The following is a 21,872-nucleotide window of genomic DNA, read 5'->3' on the forward strand; positions in this document are numbered from 1 at the left end:
TGGACCTCTCTCAACGATAGATCATCGGACGATATATAGCGATTGATGTTGTGTAGCTCCCTGACGCAAAGTCGCTTTGTTTTTTTGGCAACACGTTGCAAAGGCGCCGTTCTCTCCCAGGGCCAATGATCGTGCTACGGTGTCACCAATGGCAAAGGAGTGTGTGAATTCAACAAAGATACGTGGGATCTGTCGGCATGTCGGCCCAGCAATAACAAACTGCGTCCTTAGTAGAACCATACATCATAATGTCAGATACGTGGCACACGCATCGCGATATTTCGACGACGTCGACACTCAAGTGAGCAAGTAAACCCAAAAAAACAACGGGGGCGATGGTGGTCAATTAGCGGACAGACCAACTAATAATGCGAATGCTGAGTGAACGGAATAGAAACACACTGTAAGGCTGCAGCAGCCATGAAAGCGAAGTTTGCGGCTCTACTTCAACTTTCAACTTGGGCTGCTTGCTACTACCACTGGGGGCGAATACTCGATATATCATTCACCACAGATGCGTGAAGTAAGCCAGTAAAAGTTTCCGTTGGCATATCGCGGAAATGCCAGGAACCTGATCAGTAGTGATGTAAATCGAAACTTGTTATAAGGCAGAAAGTTGATTTACTCTCTTCATTGACGTGAAGTATGCCCTTAAGGGTGCCCTTTCTAACTTTGTATCTTCCCTTTTCCCTCTAAACCGAACTCGGTCTCCAACGTTGTTCTTAGCTCCACTTCCCGCTCAATGAAAGACAGGATGAAGGACAGTGCTGGAAATGCGATGCCGATCAAGAAGACTTTACTCAGCGCTCTTGTAAAAACTTCAATGATCTGACCGCGGGCAGGCTCAGGAAAGGACTCCACGAAATCCCGCGTTGCGCTGGAGTACGCGTCTCCATTTTGGAGCGCCAATCTCGCCGCGGGGTCCGTTATCATATCGGCAGCGTACTGACTGCTGTATATATTGAGAATGGCTGCAGGAATCGCGACGCCCCAGATGTTGCCAAAACTGCGGACAAACGACCAACTTGCTGCAGCGGCCGCGGAATCTGCTTCATCCACACCTGCTTGGAACGCCGGTAGCAGCGTGTCCAGGACCATACCGGCACCAACAGATGGGAGGATCTGAAGGCAGACCCATTCTGCTGTGCTCGAGTTTGCGGTAAGCACGGAGAAGGAGCCTATACCTGCAGCGAGGAAAGCAAAGCCGATGATGTGAAGCAACTTATATCTGCCCCACTTTGACAAGGCAACCGCTCCAACTGCGGCCCCAGGGACGGCAATGAGGGTGATGGGCAGGATTTGTACGCCAGAGCGGGTGGGTGTTGACAGCTGGACGGCTTGGAAATAGAGAGGCAGGAAGAAGAAGATCCAGTAGTTCAGTATCGAGATGATGAAGGTGTTCGCGTATACTACCGCGGAGGTACGGTTTGAGAAAAGACGAAGCGGCCTGCCAATGGTCTCAGTCAGCGGATGATTTTCCATAAACACTTTCTGAAGGAAATGTTACAGAAGTCCATGAAATAGGGCTACTATGATCACGGCCTTCGGTGAAGTCACAATCAACTTTTGAAATGGAGACCGACAGATCGACATGGCCCGAGACTGATGCGTTGAAAAAAAAAAAAAAGGTCGCGGGAGACAAACATCACAGGCTCCAGCACCCATGTAGAGCCTTCAAGGCAGAAGAAACCAACCAGGCCGGCAAGACCGACGATTAGCGGGACAAGAACACGATAAGATGACCATGGGTACTCAGAGCCTGCCCAAGTCAACGCCATGAGTACCGAAACCGTGGATGCCACCAGGAGGCTGTTGCCTGTGAGATCAATTCGCTTGAGCTTTTCTCTTATTTTGGTCTCCTTGTCCCATTTGACGCGTAGGAATAGCCATAAGAGGACCAGAGAGACCCCGCCAAAGGGCAGGTTGATGTAGAACACCTATCGAAACCATGGTCAGTGGACTACAATTGCAGTGCAAGACATCATTTGCAAGTGCCACTAACCCATCTCCAGGTCGTGTTCTGGACAATAGCGCCGCCCACGACGGGCCCAATGGCCATGCCGATCGCGTACGTCATGGCGAGGATGGCCTGGTAACTGCTTCTGAGCCGGAGAGGGACGAGGTCGGAGATGACAATTCCCATGATGGCCGTCATACCTCCGCTCCCGGCACCTTGCACGGCGCGACCAGCGATCAACATAGCTGGCCCATTTGCTCCTCCAGCTACACCGCTGCCGAGTGTGTAGATGGCGACAACAGAGAGTGCAACATGCCTGCGTCCGAAGAGGCCTGCAAGCTGGCCAGTGAGCGGCTGCACAATGGAACTGGGTTCTATTCAGCAGAGGTTATATCATGATAGAGAGAGAATAGGCGACAGTTTTTGTCTTCGTGCGAGGATTCTGAGCTTACGTGGCCAGGAAAAATATATTGGTGACCCAAATATAGCTGCTCCCCAGTCCTAGTTGCTTGACAATGGTGGGAAGGGAGGTGACCACGACTGTATTCTCCAGAGAACACAGGATCTGCATCGTACAAAGAGCTAGGATAATGGACCAGAATCGGTAATCTCGGTTGTAGGCGTACTGATCTTGAGGTTCACGACTTATTTTGTCAGTCGGGAGCTGGGGTTGGTCGACATCAGGGTTAGCTTCGACTTCAGTGTCGGCTTGTAATGCGATGTTTGACTCGATCTTCATGTCCACCGTTTCGGACGTCATGTCTATGATGTCGATTTCTGGTGAGAAGCATCCAAAATTGTAATATTGCGAACTATGAAGGGATTGATGAATAATACCTTTTTGCTTTAAATTATCGTATGGTCCAAAACTAGATTACTGTTCAGGGTTAGGTAGAATATTTGTTAACAAGGTAGTACGCAGTGTACGTTGTCGTTCGTAGTCGGTACAACCAAGATCGACTAGTCTCCGAAAATGGGGCAGACAAGCCAGCAGCACACCGGAGTTGTTCATTAAGTATATAACAAGGTTTAATCGGCTTCGCCGCCCCTCCCTCTGCCATTTCCCGTAGATATTGCCCTATTTTGAAAAGTTTCATCAATTCGCTTCCAAGTCCCTTGCCTTGCTGGAGCATCTAATTTCATGCAGCGAGGAACTAACAGTTCGGCAGGCCGGGTGTCGTTCGAAACTAGGTATATCTGACCACAGCGACTGCTAACATTTCCGTTTGCCATGCGGAGAAGTCAGTGGCAGCCTTCAATTTTCAGCCAATTATGTTCACTGCAGGCCTTTCCGAAGCCGATGGTCACCGACCGAACAGTTGCAGCGTCGACTGATTCCTCGCATGTAAACTTCACACAAATGCAGTTGGTCAAATCGTGCAGGACGGCCAAGGTTATCAGACAGTGGCACTCTCCGGGGGGTGTTTCTCTACCAGAAAATGTCGTTTATGAACTCTCATGTGTCTGTGAGCCTGTCCTCCCTTGACAGTTTCATTGGCCCCCGCGTCCCTTTATTCTATGTTGCAAAGCGGCGCATGCATCAAGGGATGCAATCGATTTGTGGGGCTGTCGAGTTGGAAGAATCCATGTCCAGTATGTCCATATTTCCGCTCCTGGTTTTTCATGCCTTGCGTCCTGTACTCGGTCACTAGGTCAGATCATCGCGAGATTAGTTGGACTGCGTGCAGTGCTACCCTAGTGCATGAGTTCCAAGGTTGGTCTACAGTGATAGGGATATACATAAATTTAAAAAGTAATAACACCAAGATTCCTTCTACATATGAAGCATCCGTCAAAATTGAGTAGCCGAACAGACTTGTGAACAGAGTCATCTCTTCCCTCCACCTACCAAGCATTCTGCAACTTCTTTTGAGTTGATTTATTGGACAGCAGACCCCCCTGGGAGAATTAGCAATTCTTGTCCTCTTCTTTCCTTGATTTGGCGCCATTGTGTTCTATCAATCACTAAAATGTCATCAGAGACTTACGACGTTGTCATCATCGGTGGCGGGACCTCGGGCCTTGTTCTGGCCAATCGCCTCTCTGAGGACCCAAACTTACAGGTTATTGTCCTCGAGAGCGGCCAGGACCGTAGCGCAGACCCGAATACTCTAACTCCAGGAGCTTGGCCGTTGCTGTCCAATTCTCCGGCTGACTGGACATTCCAAACGGTCCCAGAGAAAGACCTCAAGAGACAGATCACAATCCCGCAAGGAAAAGCCCTCGGGGGTTCTAGCGCCATCAACAGCTTCCTCTTCACGTCCACGTCCAAGGCGAATGTGGAAGGATGGAGGAATCTTGGCAATGAGGGCTGGGACTACGCTACGTACGAGGAGGCCCTCAAGAAATCATTTACTCTACACAAGTCCCAGGGTGTGGCTGAAGGCCAAGGTCCCCTCCAACTTACACTTGCCACGGGAGAGACTCTTTGGGAAAAGGCCTGGATCAGCGGCCTTGAGTCCGTGGGGTTTCCAAGGACTGATCCCCTCTCCGGCCGTCTCGGAGGAGCAATCATCGCACCGGAGAGTATCAATGCTAGCACCAAGCAGAGGAGCTATGCCGCCAATGCGTATCTAGATCCAGTGAGATCGAGACCAAACCTGGCGGTTCGAACTGAGACAACTGTGACCAAGGTGCTTCTTGAAAGACCTTCGACAGATGCCGATGCTGTCGCAAAGGGTGTTCAATTTATCTCCAAGGACGGATCTACCCAAACCATTGGAGTTCGCAAAGAGGTGATCATTTCTGCCGGAGCCATCAACTCACCCCGACTCCTCGAGCTCTCTGGTGTAGGCGATGGTTCTTTACTTCAGCGCTTGGGGATCAACGTCGTAGTCGACAATCCGCACGTTGGCGAAAACCTGCAGAATCACCTCTTCACCGGACTGACGTTTGAAGCACGCGACGATGTGGACACGATCGATGCCTTTTTCCGCCAGGAAGCCGATGCTGTTGGTGCTGCCATGCAGGACTATGCCACCAAGGGGACGGGTCCTATGGCAACCAGCAACATGGTAACAATGGCCCAGCTTCCATTGCCCGAGTTCCATTCTGAAGAGGGACGCAAAGAGCTCGACGGGCTCTTCAGTGCCCTAGGCGCCGGTTCTGGCTCTCCAGCGACCACGCCGGCCTTTGCCGCCGCACACGAGAGGTTCGTGCGCTCTGTTCTCACCAGTCCTTCGGAAGCAGTGGGCAACTACGTCTTTGGCTCAGCATATGCGCCTTTCGACGCTCCAAGCCCGACCTATCGCGCTCCGGGCAAGCACGTCTCGGTTGCAATTGAGTTATCGCACCCGCTCTCCCGCGGCTCGGTGCATATCACCAGCGCCGACCGGGAACGCACCGGCACGAGTGAAGGACTGACCGTTGACTGTCGTTACCTGTCGCACCCCCTCGACCTCGAGGTGCTTGCGCGCCAGGTTCGCTTTACGGAGGACATGATCAGCCGCGCGGAGCCCCTCACGCGCTACTTGAAGCCGTACTCGAAGCGTTTCACGGACCTAGAGGCAGCGAAAGACTACGTCCGCCGTACCGCGGACGGCGCTTACCACTACACTGGTACATGCTCCATGATGCCACGTGCTATGGGTGGCGTGGTGGATAACAGATTGCGGGTCTATGGTTGCTCCAACCTTCGCGTGTGCGATGCGAGCGTAGTGCCTCTGGAGCCAACGGCAAATCCCCAGGCAGTTGTCTATGCGGTCGCCGAGATGGGTGCTAAGTTCATCAAGGAAGATCTGCGCTGAGTCAAGGCGGCTTCTGAGGCCCTTTACGTATTCGCCGTTGACAGCTGCGAAGATACGGCGATCTGAGAAGACTCTTCCAATGTCCATAGACTTATAGTCATTGTTTCGACCTTGGTAATAAATTATACTATAAATTGAGTAACCAATGAGAGACTATTAGCACTGATTGCTCAACAACTTTACTCCCCGTGCTCACTGGGGACCCATAAAACTGCAATTGATGAGATACACCTGGAATTTTTGACTTAGATGATGGGTTGATGGGTTGAACGACCCAGGTTAACACCAGCGGTACAGCATGTAGTATGTGTCTGCCACTCCTGATTCCAAATCGAACACACTGCTAATAAAAACCACAATGTACAAAAACTTGACGCAGCAACGGCTCGACTTGCCACAAGCTTTGTAGATTCATTATTTGTATTATTAGTACCGTATCTTTCTATAGGCCATTGCGGATAGCCCAATTGCCTGGCTTCGATCCGCCTACACGGCTATATGTAAAACGACACCCACAAAACCATCTAGATGAAGCCGTCTCGTTACGGATGCAGCAAACAGCCCTCCGCTCAGATGACCATGATCTAACCCTCCGCTCCCCTTTACTCGGCGCCCACCACCGCTTCGTACACTTATCTACACACGCGATCAACCGCCACGAGTCCAGTTGACGTTGATTCATGATAACCGCTCAAACGCCAGGTCGTCAAGATGCCAAAAAGCCACTAATACAATGTGTTGGAGAAATGGTGCCCCACGAGGAGGCGCTCCTCTTGTCTCAAAAGTCCAGCTTGCCTTCGCCCCCCACTCCACGGGAGTAGGCCCGAAACTAGAACAGAAGTCACCGAAGTGCCGACGCACAACAGTCGCTTAAGCCTTGCGGGATCGGGTGGTGACGCCGTTGGACTTGGCCTTGGTCTGGCTTCCGGAGACGGCGGCGGCGACCGTGTGGGGCTCGGGGACGGGGGCCTGCGACATGCGACGGACGGCCTTGCGCGCACTAGGCGCCTTGCCCTCCTTCTTGTAGGTGGCGAAGTAGAAGGAGATGAAGAGGACGAGGTACGAGCTGAGAACGCCCATTCCAGAGAAGGCGGCGAACTCCTCTCCGGCGCACTTGCCGTGGTTGGGCATCCAGGTGAAGTAGGTCGAAGTGAAGTAGGTGTAGGATGCGAAGTAGACAAAGCCTGTGAAGACGGTGAGCACGCGAGGGAAATAACCACGCAGTGTGATAGCAACATACCGAGGTCGATGATGAACTGGATGATCTGGCCCTTGGTGACCCACTCCTTCCACCAGATGCGGACACCACGCGCGCTCTGGAAGTAGTACCAGTACATGATGACGTGGACGGCCAGGTTGAGGGAGATGACGACCCAGGAGACGGAGGTGTGGCCGAGGAGCTGGGAGAAGCAGAGAACGGCAGTAGCGCCATGGTGGTAGCAGTGGAGGAAGGCTGGCAGCATCTGTTAGCAACGAGTCTTCTGACGGAACTTGTCGGGGGATCGGCGCAAAGCTTACTCAGGGGCTTCTTCTTGAGGAACAAGAAAACGGTGTCCAGAAGCTCGAGGTACTTGGTGAGGTAGTTCAACTGCGGGCGTGTCAGCACATCAAGCTCGCGGAGCGGAGGCGCAAACAGGGCGCGCGGGGAGACGTACGTAATACAGGACAACCAGGGGCTGGGTCCAGCCGCCATCGTGGTCGCAGATGGCAAAGAAGAGCCCCCTGCGCACGATGGTGGGCAGGAGCTGTTCAATGAACAGGGCCAACAGACTGGCGCTGATGGCGGTCAGGTAGAAGTTGTGGATGAGGAAGAGGGACTTGAGCTTGAAGGGCTCGCGGTTCCGCATCAGCTCGCGTCCACCAAAGATTACAATGTAGTATATGACAACGAAGATGGAGGTCTCCTTCAGGGTCGACATGGGGGTCTCGCCGGCGACGAACTTGAAGTCGTCGGCAGGGTAGCCGGCGACATACTCGAAGGCCTTATTGAAGATGGGCCAGAGGTGGATGCCGAAGGGCCGGTCGATGGTCGGGATGGGGAACGACTCGTAGAGAGCCGCGGGGGGTGAGGTCGCCATGGCGCCGACTGGGGTCGATGTGCAGATGCCGAGGGAGAGGTCCAGGGGAGTAGAGAGAACAAAGGGCGCCTCGAACTGGAACTGAGGTCGCGCGCGAGACGGTGGGCGAGGACGACAAGGACGGCGGCGAGGTCGCGTCGGTCGTCTGTCTCGAGCAGAGTGGGAATGAAAAAGGGCCCGTCGAAGGAGTGACAAGAAGAGAGCAAGAAAAACGGAAAGAAGAGGAGAGACGGTGCTTCGCAATCAGACCATCAACCCGACGTGCGTGGCGTGCGTGCTGAAGGAACGGGGGAATGCAGAAGAGAAGTCTAACAAGTCTGTCTACCTGGGGGGGGGGGGGGGGGAAGAGGAGGACTAAAGGTCGTGTCGTCCCAAGGGCAGGCCGACGAAAAGGGGAAATTGTCGTAGTCTGGGTAGTCTGTTATTTTTTTTCCCCCTTCAGAAGTTTCCCGGCCTGTCATGGCGTGCCATCCGGCTGACAGGCCCCTCGAGCCCCCTGTCGTCAGCCCAGCCGTGCGCCTGTCTGCGCCTGTCGGGCCCTGTCGGCCCCTGTCGGTCGCTGTCGATTAGCGGGCTTGGGCGCATGTGGGCATGGCCAAATGGGCGCCGTTCGGGGCCCAGACACCCCGCGAGCGAACCGGCCGACGGCGTTTTTAGCAGGTGCGTGTTCTGCACTCCCAGCGTCTTTTTTCTGGGTCCCAGCTAGTTAACTTGGCCACGGTAATTTGCGCTGCTGCATAACAAAATGTCCTCAGGGGCCGTGCCGAGCCAATCACAGGCCGTGGTGATAATCTTCAATCTCGGCGCCACGTGACAGTTACTTTGGAAGAATACTATGTACCGCTGAGCAGGATGGACGAGAAAAGACCGAGCCGAAACAGCTGGGTTGCGTCTGTCTGCTGTCCGTTCTGGTTGACGCGATGCGAACCGTTGCGGCGGGCAGACCGGCAGACCGTGGTTGGCCGACCTTGCCGACAGGGAATCGGATCAGATCCATCTGACTTTCTGTCTGGAGAGTCGATGGTTGAGACCAGGGCCCATCCATGTGACAGCAGGACCAGGACGACAGGACAGGTCAGCCAAACAATGGGCTTTCCAATTGGCATCCAGAGCCCCAATCCCGGTCACCAGTCCCCAGTACCAGTCCCCAGTCTTGCCAGTGGCTCCCAAGTCCCCCCTAAACAGCCAGCTGCCATAACCTCGGATGAAAAAAAGACGTAACATAACTTAGCAGTAATGTGGATCTGCAGGCCAAGAGCATATGATAACAGGCTGGATAGGAGCTGCCATCGGGTTGTAATTACACCTACTCCTGTGGATGTCTTTCAACAGATCTACGAATTAATAGTGTGTAGTAGACTGGTCCTATGATGAGTCTATGAGATGGCATGTTCGAATTCTCGAGCATTCGTTGATTCAAGATGGTGTGAGGCTTGAAAGTCAATTGGTTTCCCGTCGCCAGGGCGTGCTTGGGGGAAGGACCACGATACGACAACATGACGTTGGTGAGCCGAACGGTTGGAAGCGTCGTTCCATTGGGTCAACTTGTTGCTTGACGGTTCGCTGCTCGCACCGCCACATCCACGGAGGGCATCCATACTCTCTGTACGAGTTACATAGTAGACGGTACACAGTGCAGGAAGATGCCGAGATGTCCTGCATTGACCACCTACAGCAGCACCTCTGCAGCCTGGCAGTCTGGCAGCTCTGGTTGTCCAAGAGTCGAGTCTGGAGAGCCACCAGCCCCAACCCGGAAGCCTCCCAAGCTGGTTGGTGCAGTCCAGTGCCACAAACAGCGGGAGAGCTGGGGCTGCTTGGGGGTGATCAGTGGCCTGATGATGACAAGCTGTGCCGCCTGTGCAGCCGGGACCGCCAGTGCCAGCTGTGGCTTGAGCACCAGCAGAAAAAGCGAAAAGCTCCCCCTAGCTCCACTACCGCCCCCCGCCGGCCAATCAGCGGCCGCGCATTGAGCGACTTCCTTTTCTCCTTGGGCGAGCCTTTTGAGCCACGATAATTCCAAACCAATTCTCACGACTCCGTCCGTTGCTGCCCGTTGCCCGTCTCGAAAGCCCCGTCCCCCGTCGACATCACCACACATACGTACCATCATCCACCGGCACCCGCACGCTGCCCTCGCCATGGCCTCGACCTCGATCCTCCGCACCGTCGCCCGCGGGCCCTCGACCGCCTTCTTCCGCGCCTACCGCCCCGTCGCCCCCAGCCGCGCTGGCCTCGTCGTCCCGGCCCTGATTGCCGGCTCGAGCCTCAACTTCAGCACCACCGTCGCCCGCCGCAGCGACCCGCACGCCGAGGAGACCTTTGAGGAGTTCACTGCCAGGTGAGCATGCCCTTTCTGGGACGCCAATGGGTGCGCGATGGCGGACAGCGCCCGCTTGCTGGCTTGCTGCCTTCGAGCTCCAATTCCACCTCGGACCCTCTCGGGGAGAGGGCTCGCGCGTCGGAAGCTTGGACATCGCCCCAATTGAGCGGCACACCCATCGACGACGACATCAATGGCTGACCGGATGCTTTCTACAGATACGAGAAGGAATTCGAGGGCGTGCAAGATGTTTTCGAGCTGCAGGTAAGCGACTTCTCGTCCCGTCATCCGCGCCTCCATTTTTCGGCCCATCGTACGATGGTTCCAGCACCCAGCTCCGGCTCGTGCGTCATATTTCCCAAGACTGCAGCACGACACAACATGACACAGCAACACGACATACCACCAGACCTCCAATAAGCTCTAGGCGACAGGATGCTGACCACTACCCCTCCACTGCAGCGCAACTTGAACAACGCCTTCGCCTACGATCTCGTCCCCTCCCCCTCAGTCATCATCGCCGCCCTCAAGGCCGCCCGCAGAGTCAACGACTACCCCACCGCCGTGCGCATCTTCGAGGGCATCAAGGCCAAGGTCGAGAACAAGGGCCAGTACCAGCAGTACCTCGACGAGCTCAAGCCCCTGCGCGAGGAGCTCGGCGTCCTGCTGAAGGAGGACCTGTACCCGGAGCAGGCCAAATAAGCGTGCACCAGGAAATATGATAAGATACCCTCGGCAGACTCGGTTCTGGAAAGCGTCAATGGACCCGACTAATTGGAGCTGGACGAAGAGGGGGCCCTTTTCTTTTTTTCCTTGACGGCCGCCGGAGCACAGGGGCGCGAGGCTGCCCATCCTCCCGGGTGGGCAGATGTGTGTATATGTCTACTACTTACAACCTTTAGAAGCAAAAAAGTCCGAGGCGGCAAATGGTGCAAGGGCAGACACGGATTCTGGTGAAGACTAGAGGCGACACTTTTCTTTTGTCTGTAAAGCATCAATGAGAAGTTCATCTCACTTTTTACTTTGCTCGGTATATTCCCGTGGTCTCGTCGTGACATGGAGCTTTCAATTGTCCACCCACTTTGAGACCTCATGCCCCCCACATATGACTTGCTCACGCGCCAGACTACGAGTAATCAGAAGCAGGATACTGATTTGCCTATGACAGCAGCCATGGTTGCCTTGATCAAATTCTTTTCCTCAGAAGCCCAAGCCTCCGAAGATAGTTGCATAAGATCGCAGGGTAAATATTGCTACGATCCCCGTGGGTCCGATCAAGCTCATGCTGCGGCAAGAGACTTTGCTGTTGCCAGCGCACCTAGCTGTACCCCGTCTATCCGGCCCCAGGCGGAAGTATTTCCATTTCGGCCCAACGAGTGGCACCCGTATATTCATTCATGTTCCTGTAGGGGATATGTAGTTCATTTAGTGGCCATAGTCCGTTGCAATATCCCTTCATTCTCTCGGGCGCTATATGCCTTGCAGCTTCTCATGAAAACTAATTTGCTGAGAGCACACAACGCCAAGAGCTGGTGCCTGAGTCGAATCTTGTTCTGAGGTTTCGACTACGCAGCTCATCTCGGTATCAAAGAGGGGACCCATCTCGTTGAGTGGCCTCTATACGTTTGCTAGAGGCTTCTAAGATGGCCGCGGCATCTGGCGGTACGACTATAGATTCCAGCCGTATGCTCGACCCTTTCAACAAGTCAGAACGCCTTCTCGGTGGGTTGAATTGCCGTAAAATTAAAGAAGATAGGAACCACGTTGAGTGGAGTATGCAATCAGTGTCACGTGTATGCCAGCCTCTGGGTCTCCTGACTGTCCAATGGCACCCTGAAACGCCTTGCAGCCTGATTTTCGCTGAATGCGCCTCTGCTTCCGCCGGTAACACAAGACCGCGCTTTCTGTACAACTTCAACCTAGGTACTAGTCTGTCTGTAGGCACTTGATTATCGTATTACCATGATTCTTATGCAGTCTGCCATGGTTCTTCGAGTTGAAAGGTAAAACCCGCTGGGAACTAGACTTCCTATAGCACACAGTTCATTAGTGGCCAATCCCCACTTTGAAATCTTTAGTCGCGACTTATGGCACCAAGCACTCGCCAATCTAGACCCAGATGACAAGAGTTACCTTGATTTTGACGGTCACGACCAACTGGATATTGTCGAGCAGGTCTTGAGTTTAACCGACGTCGCTCAGAAGCATTGTGAGGCGAAAGCCTGGAGTTTCAAGAGAAAGAGCGGGGAGAGGGTGATCGTCCGGGACGTGCTTGCGAAGGTAGCCAGATGGATCAAGCACTTTGTCGCCGTTGGCGATGCCGTGGTGCAGTATGATCCCGCCCACGCTGCCCTTCCCTGGGCCGGTGTGCGTTTTATTCTTCAGGTATTCCCGCCTTTCCTATAATCGCTCAGTTCTCCAGTTGATCTCGGCAGATTTGTATCGATGATTTCAAGACCTACGACTTCCTTGTTGAGAAGATACCGGTAATCGTACGGCAGCTATGCCGCAGTGCGTTGATGGAGGAACTTCTTGCTCACACCCCACGAGCTGCGGCCTCTGAGCTCGAAAGAGCACTTATAAAGCTCCATAGCGCTACCATTATGTACCTAGCACGTACCAAGGCATACTGGGAGCAGTCAACCAGAAGTGAGTAGGGGTACATACCCTCCAGAGACATACTGACACGAGCAGAGCGGATTCTGAGGAGCTTGACTCTCTCTACGTCGGACCTTGAAATCTCCTTTGACAAGATTACGGACGCACAAGCGGATGTACAGACATGCTTCCAAATAGCCAGCGTACAAGGTGAGTGGCTCTTCAAGGAAGTCCAAACACATACTCACAGGACTCAGCACAACTGACGAAGTTGGACAATCTCCGCGTGGCCCTTGACGAGTTTGATGGGCCATTCAGTCGCTGGGATGACAAGTTGAACAAAATCACAGACGAATTAGACAGTAGAGTTGCCATACACATGTTCCTATGAAATTCTCTAATATGATTCTAGGATCCAAAAGAGCAGACATACTCAAGTGGCTTTCAGGAGAACCTTATTTGAAGTACCACAAAGCCCAACGGGAAACCTTTCTCGAAGGCACTGGGCAGTGGCTTTATCACATCCCACGTTCAAGAGATGGAAGGAGGAAAGTGCATCGTCGATCCTATGGCTACACGGCATTCTAGGCTCAGGAAAAAGCAAGCTAACGTACGTTGCGCTATATCAACCAAGAACACATTAACTGACAGCCACAGCTCCTTGGTTGTCGAAGATGGGATTGAAGCCTTTAAGAGACAACAAGCTCCCCAGCCAGCGTACTTCTACTGCTCACGCAACCCTGCTGAGCCAGAGCGCTCGGACCCGGCATGTATCATGGCGAGTATTGTACGACAGTTATCCTCGCTTGACCCGGGCAAGCCGCTTCTCCAACCAACAATCAGCACGTACCAGTCTCATGAGGACGAGGGTTTCGCAGCTGGGAGCCTGGGGTTGAAAGATAGCCGTGACCTGCTTTTGCAGCTACTGGAGAAGTTCCCCACAGCTACCATTATCATTGATGCACTTGATGAGTGCCGTACCGACACAAGGCGGCAATTACTCGACTGCCTGGAATATATCCTTCTCGAATCTACTACCCTCGTGAAGATATTTGTGTCCAGCCGAGACGACCAGGACATCGTCTGCAAGCTGCAGGTCTATCCCGGCCTAGAGCTTTCATCTAGATTGAACTCAAAGGACATCACTTACTTCGTCAAGTCGGAAACGGATCAACTTATCGCAAGAGGACAACTCCTTCGATCCAGCACGAGTAGGATTGAGTTATCTGCAAAAATTGTGGAGGACGTCACCGATGGTGCCCAGGGCATGTAAGTTCTAGTGCAAAGTGTTTTGAGAAACTCAAGTTATTGAATGATAATACATAGGTTCCGCTGGGCTAGCTTGCAATTGCAGCTTCTCTGCGATCAAGTGAGTGATGCAGCTGTCCGGGAACGTCTCGGACGGTTACCGCCCACATTAGAAGCCCTGTACCAGGAGCTTCTTGACAAAATTCGAGCGTACACCGCTGATGCTGATCGACAATATGCCCGAAACACGCTGGTATGGTTGCTTTGTGGCCGGAGGCGACTCAGTTTGAATGAGTTCCTCGCAGCAGTATCAATCATTCCAGACCATCCGCCATCGGCCGTCACCAAGGGCCAAATATTGCAACTTTGTCACAATTTGATTACCTTCGATTCAACACAGGACAGTTTTCGATTTGCGCACTTGTCAGTCCGAGAGTTTCTCGAGAACGATTACAATTTCAATCAGATGGCAACCAACAGTATAGTGGCTGATTGCTGTCGCTGGGCACTAATGAGTTGGACGAAGCCTGTTATTTCAGATAACTCTGACACAACAACCTTTGCCGTGGCTCGCTTAGAAGATATCCAGCGATATGCAAATACCTACTGGGCAGAACACTACCAAGCTGCCGGTGAACACAGGAAACAGGGCTCCCTGTACGAGCGTATGCAGGATTTCTTGTCAGACACTGCTACAGATTCAGCATTCGTTTTGTGGCATCAGTTCAAGACCTCCTCGGATGTCGATATTTGTACGCAACGGAAAATACGCAACTATCAGGCTCACGGCCCATCCAAGCTGGTCGTAGCAAGTACGTACAATCTGTTTGAGATAGTCGAGGCAGAGAAACAGCATGGTATCTCGCTGAAAGAAAATGAGGGCAGAAACTGTCTCACCAGCGCTGTTGAGTATGGAGATATATAACTTTGGTCCAGTTTGTTGGACATAGAAGAAATATCGGTATCCGAAGATGCGCTGATAGTTGCTGCGGGAGATCTCGAGGACAGGAGAGATTTTATGAATCTGATCTTCGAAAAGCGAGGAGAACAGGTCCAGATTACCGAGAAGGTCGTTCAGAAAGCTGCTAAAACCTTTCGTTACGGTGGTGACATCATCACTTTGTTTTTGCAAAAACGAGGAGAGCGGCTCCCAATCACTGAGTAAGTAGTTCAAGCTGTTGCTGAAAATGGTATTTGGGGCTTAAAAGTGATGGCTTTGCTTCTGGAACTCTGAGGAGAACAGATTCGAATTACCGAGCAGGTAGTCCTGTGTGCCGCTAAGAATAGGTCGGGCGCCAGAGAGATGATGGCTTTCCTTCTGGAAAACCGAGGAGAGCAGGTCCCGATTACCCAGCAGATATTTGAAAGGGCTGCTTGGAATAGGTTTGACTGCGTATTCCCTTTGCTACTGGAAGAACGAGGAGGGCAAGTCCAAATTACGAGCATCCTAGTTCAGGCCGTTAGCAGCGAGTTTCAGGCCCGACAGACGATGACTTCACTACTCGAAAAAAAAGGATACCAAATTCTGAACGAGGAGGTAATTCAAGTAATAGCCCGGAGATTTGATGAGGGCATATTAGCTCTCCTTTTTGAAAAGCAGGGAGAACAGGTCCGGATCACCGAGGAGGTGGTTCTGGCTGCTGCCTGGAATCATCATCATGGCCCAGAGGTAATGGCTCTACTCCTCAAAAAGGGAGGAGACCAGGTCCAAATTTCTGAGGAATTACTTGAGGTTGCCATCGAGAATTATCGAGGCGGCGAGCTCTTAGCCGTCCTTCTCGAAAGAGTAGGAGACCAGGTGCAAATCACAAACAAGATGCTTAAGGCTGCCGCCAACAATGTTTATGGCTATATGACAATGGCTGTGCTTCTCAAAAAGGAGTAGACCAGGTCCAGATCACCAACGAGGTTGTTCATGCAGCCGCCAAACGTTGGAATGGTGGTGCAGATACGATGGCTTTGCTGCTCGAAAAAGGAGGAGACCAAGTCCAAATCACCGATGATATTATTCGGGCTGCCAGATTAAATTATTGTGGTGCAGAACTGAGAGCTGTACTTATAGAAAAGAGAGGCCATCGGGTCTAAAGTACTGATGTGTGTTTGAGGCTGCTCTTAAGAATCGGCGCGTTGACACTTTAGCTAGCTAGAGGCACATAAATGGCCTTCTCGGAAACTCAATTCAGACCACTTATCATACCGCCTTTCGAATCAACACCATGTGTTGTGTACTTTATGGAACCGAACTCCCCTGAGAGCGAAGCTGATGACAAAGCACAGTGGTGCGAGCCCTATGTCAACCTGCCAGCCCCTGTTCAAACCATCCACATTACATGTGAAACATCGGGGGCCGGGCTCCAACCGTGTGGAGCGATACTGCCGCCTATTGATCCGGTTGGGAACCGATCTCCCACAAGTACGGGCTCCGTATACATCTGGAAGCATAATGATGTAGTTTGGTCATGGCCATTTAACTCACGAGCAGCATTGCTGTCTTTCGAACTTGCTGCGTCGTTTCGCAGCGGCAATTACACCGCCTTCCTGACATTCTGCCAGCGCCCCACAAGCCGGGGCACCTCATGTGACTTGGGCTACCTGGACATTCAATAAGCCCAAGTGGGACGTCATCCAAAGCAAAGCCTACGGGTTATACAAACCTACCCTCTCTTTTGAAATCCTGAAATCTGCAGACCCCAGGGACTCGTGTCCACCTCCCGCGGCCGCTGTCTTTGCGCTTTCTTTGCCTTTTGGGACGATGGCTTCAGGTGGATCGGGCGGATCGGCCCGTGCTGAACCTTCAGCATCTTCGTCCACATCGGAGTTACAGTCGGCATACAATGACCTGCGGCGGCTGATCCCGGCGCTGGCTGCGGAGCTTGATCAGCTGCGTGCGGCACTGCGGGAGCACAATCTGTGGCTTCAGCGCTATGGGCACACGGCGCGCGCAGATACAGCAGCTGACCCGTCTGCCCCTCCAGCGACTGCGTCGGGTACGGGAGCATCAACCACAGACCCGGAGCTGCCGGCGTACTCTGCCTCGGATGTCCCGCCCTATACTGGTGGCCCCAACTCAGTCACGGCCTCGACGTCAACCCGGGAAGAGGTGCAGCAACGCCGCGATCAGCTGATCGAGTGGCTCGGGGAAGGCGAGGATACGCTGAGAGAGTACTCGGCTAGGTTCGCACAACTAGGCCAAGACCTGGAGATGCCTCCTGAGGACTTATTGGGCACATGGAATGAAGCTAGCCCGGACAACGCATTGCCGGACTATGAGAGGATTGAAACGAACGAAGAGCTCATGGTGGGTGGGGTTGGGGAAGTTCCGCCGCCGTATGTGAGAGGGCAAGCAATGTCCAAGGGACAGGACCACTGATCCAATTACCCCATGGATTATGAAGGTCTTGAAAGTGGAAGGAGACCCTGACGCCAGTGCATACTATTCTTTCCATCGTAACGGCCGGAGACGTTTAGATTCAAGACGTCTCCTAGTTGTCAGAGTGCCCGATAGGTATGTGAGCTTCTGTGCATCATGGAATAGAAGTCAAGAGTGCCAACATCTTAGAGCATGCCATAGCATTGAATTATCCTTGTGGCTGCTGCGCGAAAGCTCCGCACACGACACAGATCGTATTCTGATGCTTGCAACGATAGCCATGCCTCGTCCAACAAAGCAGAAGCAAAGACGATACTTTCGGGTCTGAAGAACTTTGACCGCCTAGACGACTCCAGTACACATTGCCCTTTGTAATTGGGACCTCGGAAATACGCAGTCCAACGGTAACGCAGAACAAGCCCCGAGCGAGCAGTGATCAGGAGTTTGCCTTCCGCCTTGGTATGGCCCGGCAGTCCAAACAGAGGCTCAGTGGCGATGTAAATGACATAAACCGGTGTGCAACCTTAACCTGAATGCTTCGTATCTCCAGTGAATGCCAAGATTCCAGGTCCATATCGATTAAGCATGTGTCAGCCCGATGTGGGTTCCTCCCGGATGGCAGAACCTTGATATGATTATCCAATCCCTGTGCCCCACACATCACCCATGGCAATAGACTTCATAAATGACAAACAGGCCGAAGGCCAGGTTTGATTCAAATCATACCAAATGTGAATTCCAATGGTGTGGTTTGTGCAGTGACGTGGTTCTTTCAGCCGATGAAGCCAGATAATTTTTCTAGCGAATAGCAATGACTCGGTCTACAGCATTCAACAGGGTTAGGCAGAAAGATGTTGTAGCCTAGAGGCTTCAGAAAGAAAGTCAACTATGGTACTGCACACAACCGACATTTCGCCCAATACATCCAGACTTGAATATGGTTTCGTAGTGAGTTTGACCGGCAGATCCCTAAACAGAGTTGAGACCCTGTTATTTCTTGAGCAAGAGATCGTCAGAACAGTAGGTAATCTTTCGTTCACGCTCATTTACCTGGACTGTAGCACCACAGAGCAGGACGAAAAGGTCCATAGAGTTATGATCCGCCTTCGTTAGGATTGTCAAATTGGGTTGTCGTCTGAGCGGTACACATACCATGCCCGGCTGGCTCAGGGAAACAAAGCGTAATTGTGGTGGAAGAGGCGAAAAACAGCTCTGTCATTGAATTGCTACAATTCAAGGCTTGATCAACATATTTCTAAACGAGAAATCACCGCGAATTCTCTTTTCCTGAAGACAGACTTTAGGCTGGGGAAAAGTTTGACTGTGAAACGTGCGCTTCTCATTCAACGGAGGGGAAATGCCGTGAAAAGTTATGAGCCAAGATATTCGAACGTCGTGTCAGTCAACAAAGCGTAACCTACTTATATAAAACCTTTATTTGAACCAATCATACCGAAGGAGCTACTCACTAACTTCGAGGGTTCTGGCGGGGTTGATGTATAGATATGGTCTCGAAAACTTTCCTAGAAAGATGTGCATCTTCACAAGAGGAAGACGAATTCCACTACCCCCGACATCATGTCTATATAAAGGCAGAGGCCAACCACCGATCCTAGAGAACAATGAATCAATTGTATAACATCACCTTCTAGCTCTTAAACCCACACACTTCTAAAAATGCCGTCACGTTCGACGCATGGCACGTTCACGGTTGGCTCAGATTGGGGTCAAATCGACTTGACATCACCCAATGGGTCCCTCATGCTAGATCCTAGACATCCTGTTTCTCAGAGCATGCAGGGAAAGGTTACAGCAACCGACAATACCACAATTGTATGGACAACAGGTACAAGAGACAGCTTGGCGAATGCGACAATTCCCTTCTTGATTGAAAATAATGGCAATCCTGTTGATATCAAAATTCAGCATGGAGATGATGGACACTACCCGTCCGACAAGCAAGGTTGGGCCACGGCAAAGTTTGGTCAACACAGTTACAAGAATGACACTGTCAAAGAAAATGGGTACAATGCCGAGTTCTACACTGAGTGCCCTGTTGACAAGGATGATTGATCTTCATTCCATGGTGGAGAGTTCGGGTTGAACAGGTGTTTTCAAACTCAACACCGAGCTTGGCTAGCAGGGATGATTTGAGTCTTCAGGAAACTGACTGAAAATACACTTCAAAAGTACTTTAGCAGCAGACAAATCCGGTAGCTAGGAATGAGTCAGACATCGGGACATTCATTTAGTCATATGCTCTTGACTTGTATAAATAAACACTCGTTGTTGAATGAGCTGAAGCATCTTGCTAGTCAATTGATTGCCATTCCTTGTTAATGTTAAGAGACACACAAAAGGAGCTTTATGTATGTCGAGATAAAGACATTCATTTCACAGGGAAAGAACAACTTACTTTTCATTCCGAGTTTAGATTGTTCACTCCAGTGGATTCGCACGTCTTTTCAGGCAACATTTCCGGTATTAGTAAGTTCTTGGTCTGCTTGAGCGAATCATGTCGCGAGTGAGTTGTTTGAACGACCCACTGAATAAGCTTTGTGGCCCTCGTCGATCCTAGTTCGAGCTGTGGCTCCGTGCCTCTATTCGACGTCTCGCCATTGCCATCGGGCCATTTGTCTACGGAATCAACATAGCGGATTGTTTGCAATGTTCGCGCAATAGGGGCTGCATGAGATAGGGACTTCATATAGACTCAGCCTTACACCCGCAAGGTCGTACCTATATTCAGCGTTCCGAAAGTAATGATTATAGCTCAGGATGCGGATAATCAATCGCGAAACACATTGCGTCCCATCGTCTGCTAATTCTGCACGCTCATCTGCCAGTACTTGCCAGCCGCACCACTCTGTCAGAAGCGGAAATCCGAGCAAAGAAAGATCGCACTTATGTCACAATTTAGATTTACGTTGGAAAAGTGAACTCGCACTCAAAGTAGCTTGTTTTATGGTCCAATGCTGGCTGCACTGTCCTTTCTTTTAAATTAGTCTAGATGGTTCTGCATTATGTATATGTGTATGTGTAAAAATCAAATAACTTTTAGTTTTCCAATTCCCAGGGTATTCGCTTCCCGAATTCTAATGCCAGTATAAGATCAAAATCATAGTCTATGCAAAGACTCCTTTAGGTTCATACTTCGCCAGGAAGTAGCGGAATCCTCGCTGAAAAAAATATGAAGAGTGATTCTTTCTCTGGCCGATTATTCGCGGTCCACCGAGACACGGGGGGAGTTCTCAGTAGAAGAGGCAGGAGTCTGGGTTCGGGAGGTGCCGATGCCGTAGTAGGTGGTGTAAGCGGCAGTGACGCCCTGGTGGTGCTCACGGGCGTGCTTCTTCACCTTGCTCCAGGCCTTGTCGACGGACGAGCGGCGGGGCTCAGTGGATGCCGTGGACGAGGGGCGGCGGCTGGGCGCGGGAGCAACAGTGGTAGGGGTCATGACGGCGCCGTAGTAGGCGGCGTATGCGGCGTTGGTGGACTCGTGGTGCTCCTTGGCGTGGCGCTTGACAGCAGCCCAGGCGTCCTGAGCGGTCTTGGTGAAGGAGGTGCTGGAGGGAGACATTGTTTCTTTGGTTGGTTGTGTGTGTGTTTGGGTGTGTGACAAGAGTATAAGAGTGTGGGTCTTGTAGGACTGAACAGCTGAGTGATCTGATTGGGTTGCTAGGTAGCTTGAAGCACTGGAAGTGTCTTATAGAGCTGGTCTGTTGACGGAGATGTGAATGTGATGATTGAATTGCTTGTTTATCTTGACTCCACCCCATTTCCTCCACGAGGACCCGCCTCTACTTATACCTAGCTCACTCCATTCTATTACCTGTTTCTGCGTCCTTGCTCTGAAAATTTTCCCGTCATCGTGGGTTGAACAATTCTCACCTGTTAGTCATCGCTGGACGCGCCCTGCAGCTGAGGCGATGCAAGCCGACGCCTTGTGGGTCCGAAAGCGGGAAGACGAGATGGCCCTCGATCCCTTAGCGGCATAGCGCTGTAACGACGCCTGGCCCAGGACGCGCTCGGCCTAGCATCGGATCCATCATGGATTGTGATTCAGGTTCGGCCCAGCGCCAATGAACGCCCCTTAGCAGAATTTTCAGCTCCCTGTAACCACCCAGGCCACCTGCGATCCGAGCGGGAGCGGCTGTCATCACACGCAATCCTAGTTTTCCACCTTGCTGTCGGATGGAAATAACATCATCAACGTACCAGACGCTTCCGCCATTTGTCACGATAATTTCGAGATCCCCGACGCAACCAGCCTGCGAGCTGCACTAGAACAGAAGCAGCCACCTCGATCATGCGTGTGACTCTCTCGAGTTTTGTCGTACCACCGTTTTCACCGCTCGGATACGTAGTTACATGTTGGCCCAGAAGCACGAGGTGACCAGGAGGCGTCTCACGATTACCTAACTGCAAGTCAATTGAGTGTTTCGAAGAAAATTCCTTGCAGAGGCAACAGCAAACAAGGCAAGTTCCAGGGGCACAGCTATTTTTGTCGCTCCAGAATTCAGAATGGGAGGCAGCGTATTAAGGTAAACCGTGCAGA

The 21,872-nt window shown here is 52.0% G+C and overlaps 8 protein-coding genes across 8 annotated transcripts; 5 read left to right on the forward strand and 3 right to left on the reverse strand.

Moving 5' to 3' along the window:
• Positions 1 to 666: 666 nt before the first annotated feature.
• Positions 667 to 2,717, reverse strand: JN550_008493 (uncharacterized protein; the record flags this gene model as incomplete). Its single annotated transcript, XM_049320460.1, has 4 exons — positions 667 to 1,447; positions 1,645 to 1,937; positions 2,003 to 2,324; positions 2,410 to 2,717. 4 exons carry the CDS (start codon positions 2,715 to 2,717, stop codon positions 667 to 669), a joined length of 1,704 nt encoding a protein of 567 aa, XP_049169425.1.
• Positions 2,718 to 3,927: 1,210 nt separating this feature from the next.
• Positions 3,928 to 5,703, forward strand: JN550_008494 (uncharacterized protein; the record flags this gene model as incomplete). Its single annotated transcript, XM_049320461.1, has 1 exon — positions 3,928 to 5,703. The coding sequence occupies one exon, from the start codon at positions 3,928 to 3,930 to the stop codon at positions 5,701 to 5,703; it is 1,776 nt and encodes a 591-aa protein (XP_049169426.1).
• An 870-nt stretch (positions 5,704 to 6,573) lies between these two features.
• Positions 6,574 to 7,781, reverse strand: JN550_008495 (uncharacterized protein; the record flags this gene model as incomplete). The annotated part of the gene is made up of 4 exons (XM_049320462.1): positions 6,574 to 6,887; positions 6,944 to 7,156; positions 7,222 to 7,291; positions 7,359 to 7,781. The coding sequence occupies 4 exons, from the start codon at positions 7,779 to 7,781 to the stop codon at positions 6,574 to 6,576; spliced, it is 1,020 nt and encodes a 339-aa protein (XP_049169427.1).
• A 2,138-nt stretch (positions 7,782 to 9,919) lies between these two features.
• On the forward strand, positions 9,920 to 10,803 carry JN550_008496 (uncharacterized protein; the record flags this gene model as incomplete). Its single annotated transcript, XM_049320463.1, has 3 exons — positions 9,920 to 10,119; positions 10,320 to 10,365; positions 10,564 to 10,803. 3 exons carry the CDS (start codon positions 9,920 to 9,922, stop codon positions 10,801 to 10,803), a joined length of 486 nt encoding a protein of 161 aa, XP_049169428.1.
• Positions 10,804 to 12,063: 1,260 nt separating this feature from the next.
• On the forward strand, positions 12,064 to 15,832 carry JN550_008497 (uncharacterized protein; the record flags this gene model as incomplete). The annotated part of the gene is made up of 10 exons (XM_049320465.1): positions 12,064 to 12,104; positions 12,180 to 12,486; positions 12,537 to 12,750; positions 12,796 to 12,909; positions 12,957 to 13,032; positions 13,112 to 13,309; positions 13,357 to 13,968; positions 14,026 to 14,759; positions 14,898 to 15,108; positions 15,235 to 15,832. 10 exons carry the CDS (start codon positions 12,064 to 12,066, stop codon positions 15,830 to 15,832), a joined length of 3,105 nt encoding a protein of 1,034 aa, XP_049169429.1.
• An 867-nt stretch (positions 15,833 to 16,699) lies between these two features.
• Positions 16,700 to 17,317, forward strand: JN550_008498 (uncharacterized protein; the record flags this gene model as incomplete). The annotated part of the gene is made up of 1 exon (XM_049320466.1): positions 16,700 to 17,317. The coding sequence occupies one exon, from the start codon at positions 16,700 to 16,702 to the stop codon at positions 17,315 to 17,317; it is 618 nt and encodes a 205-aa protein (XP_049169430.1).
• Positions 17,318 to 18,994: 1,677 nt separating this feature from the next.
• JN550_008499 (uncharacterized protein) lies at positions 18,995 to 19,390 on the forward strand (the record flags this gene model as incomplete). The annotated part of the gene is made up of 1 exon (XM_049320467.1): positions 18,995 to 19,390. The coding sequence occupies one exon, from the start codon at positions 18,995 to 18,997 to the stop codon at positions 19,388 to 19,390; it is 396 nt and encodes a 131-aa protein (XP_049169431.1).
• A 1,144-nt stretch (positions 19,391 to 20,534) lies between these two features.
• On the reverse strand, positions 20,535 to 21,184 carry JN550_008500 (uncharacterized protein; the record flags this gene model as incomplete). Its single annotated transcript, XM_049320468.1, has 2 exons — positions 20,535 to 20,880; positions 21,147 to 21,184. The coding sequence occupies 2 exons, from the start codon at positions 21,182 to 21,184 to the stop codon at positions 20,535 to 20,537; spliced, it is 384 nt and encodes a 127-aa protein (XP_049169432.1).
• Positions 21,185 to 21,872: the final 688 nt, after the last annotated feature.

Source organism: Neoarthrinium moseri (genome assembly GCF_022829205.1).
Source record: "Neoarthrinium moseri strain CBS 164.80 chromosome Unknown scaffold36_Wmoseri_CBS_16480, whole genome shotgun sequence".
NCBI classification, from domain to species: Eukaryota; Fungi; Ascomycota; class Sordariomycetes; order Amphisphaeriales; family Apiosporaceae; genus Neoarthrinium; species Neoarthrinium moseri.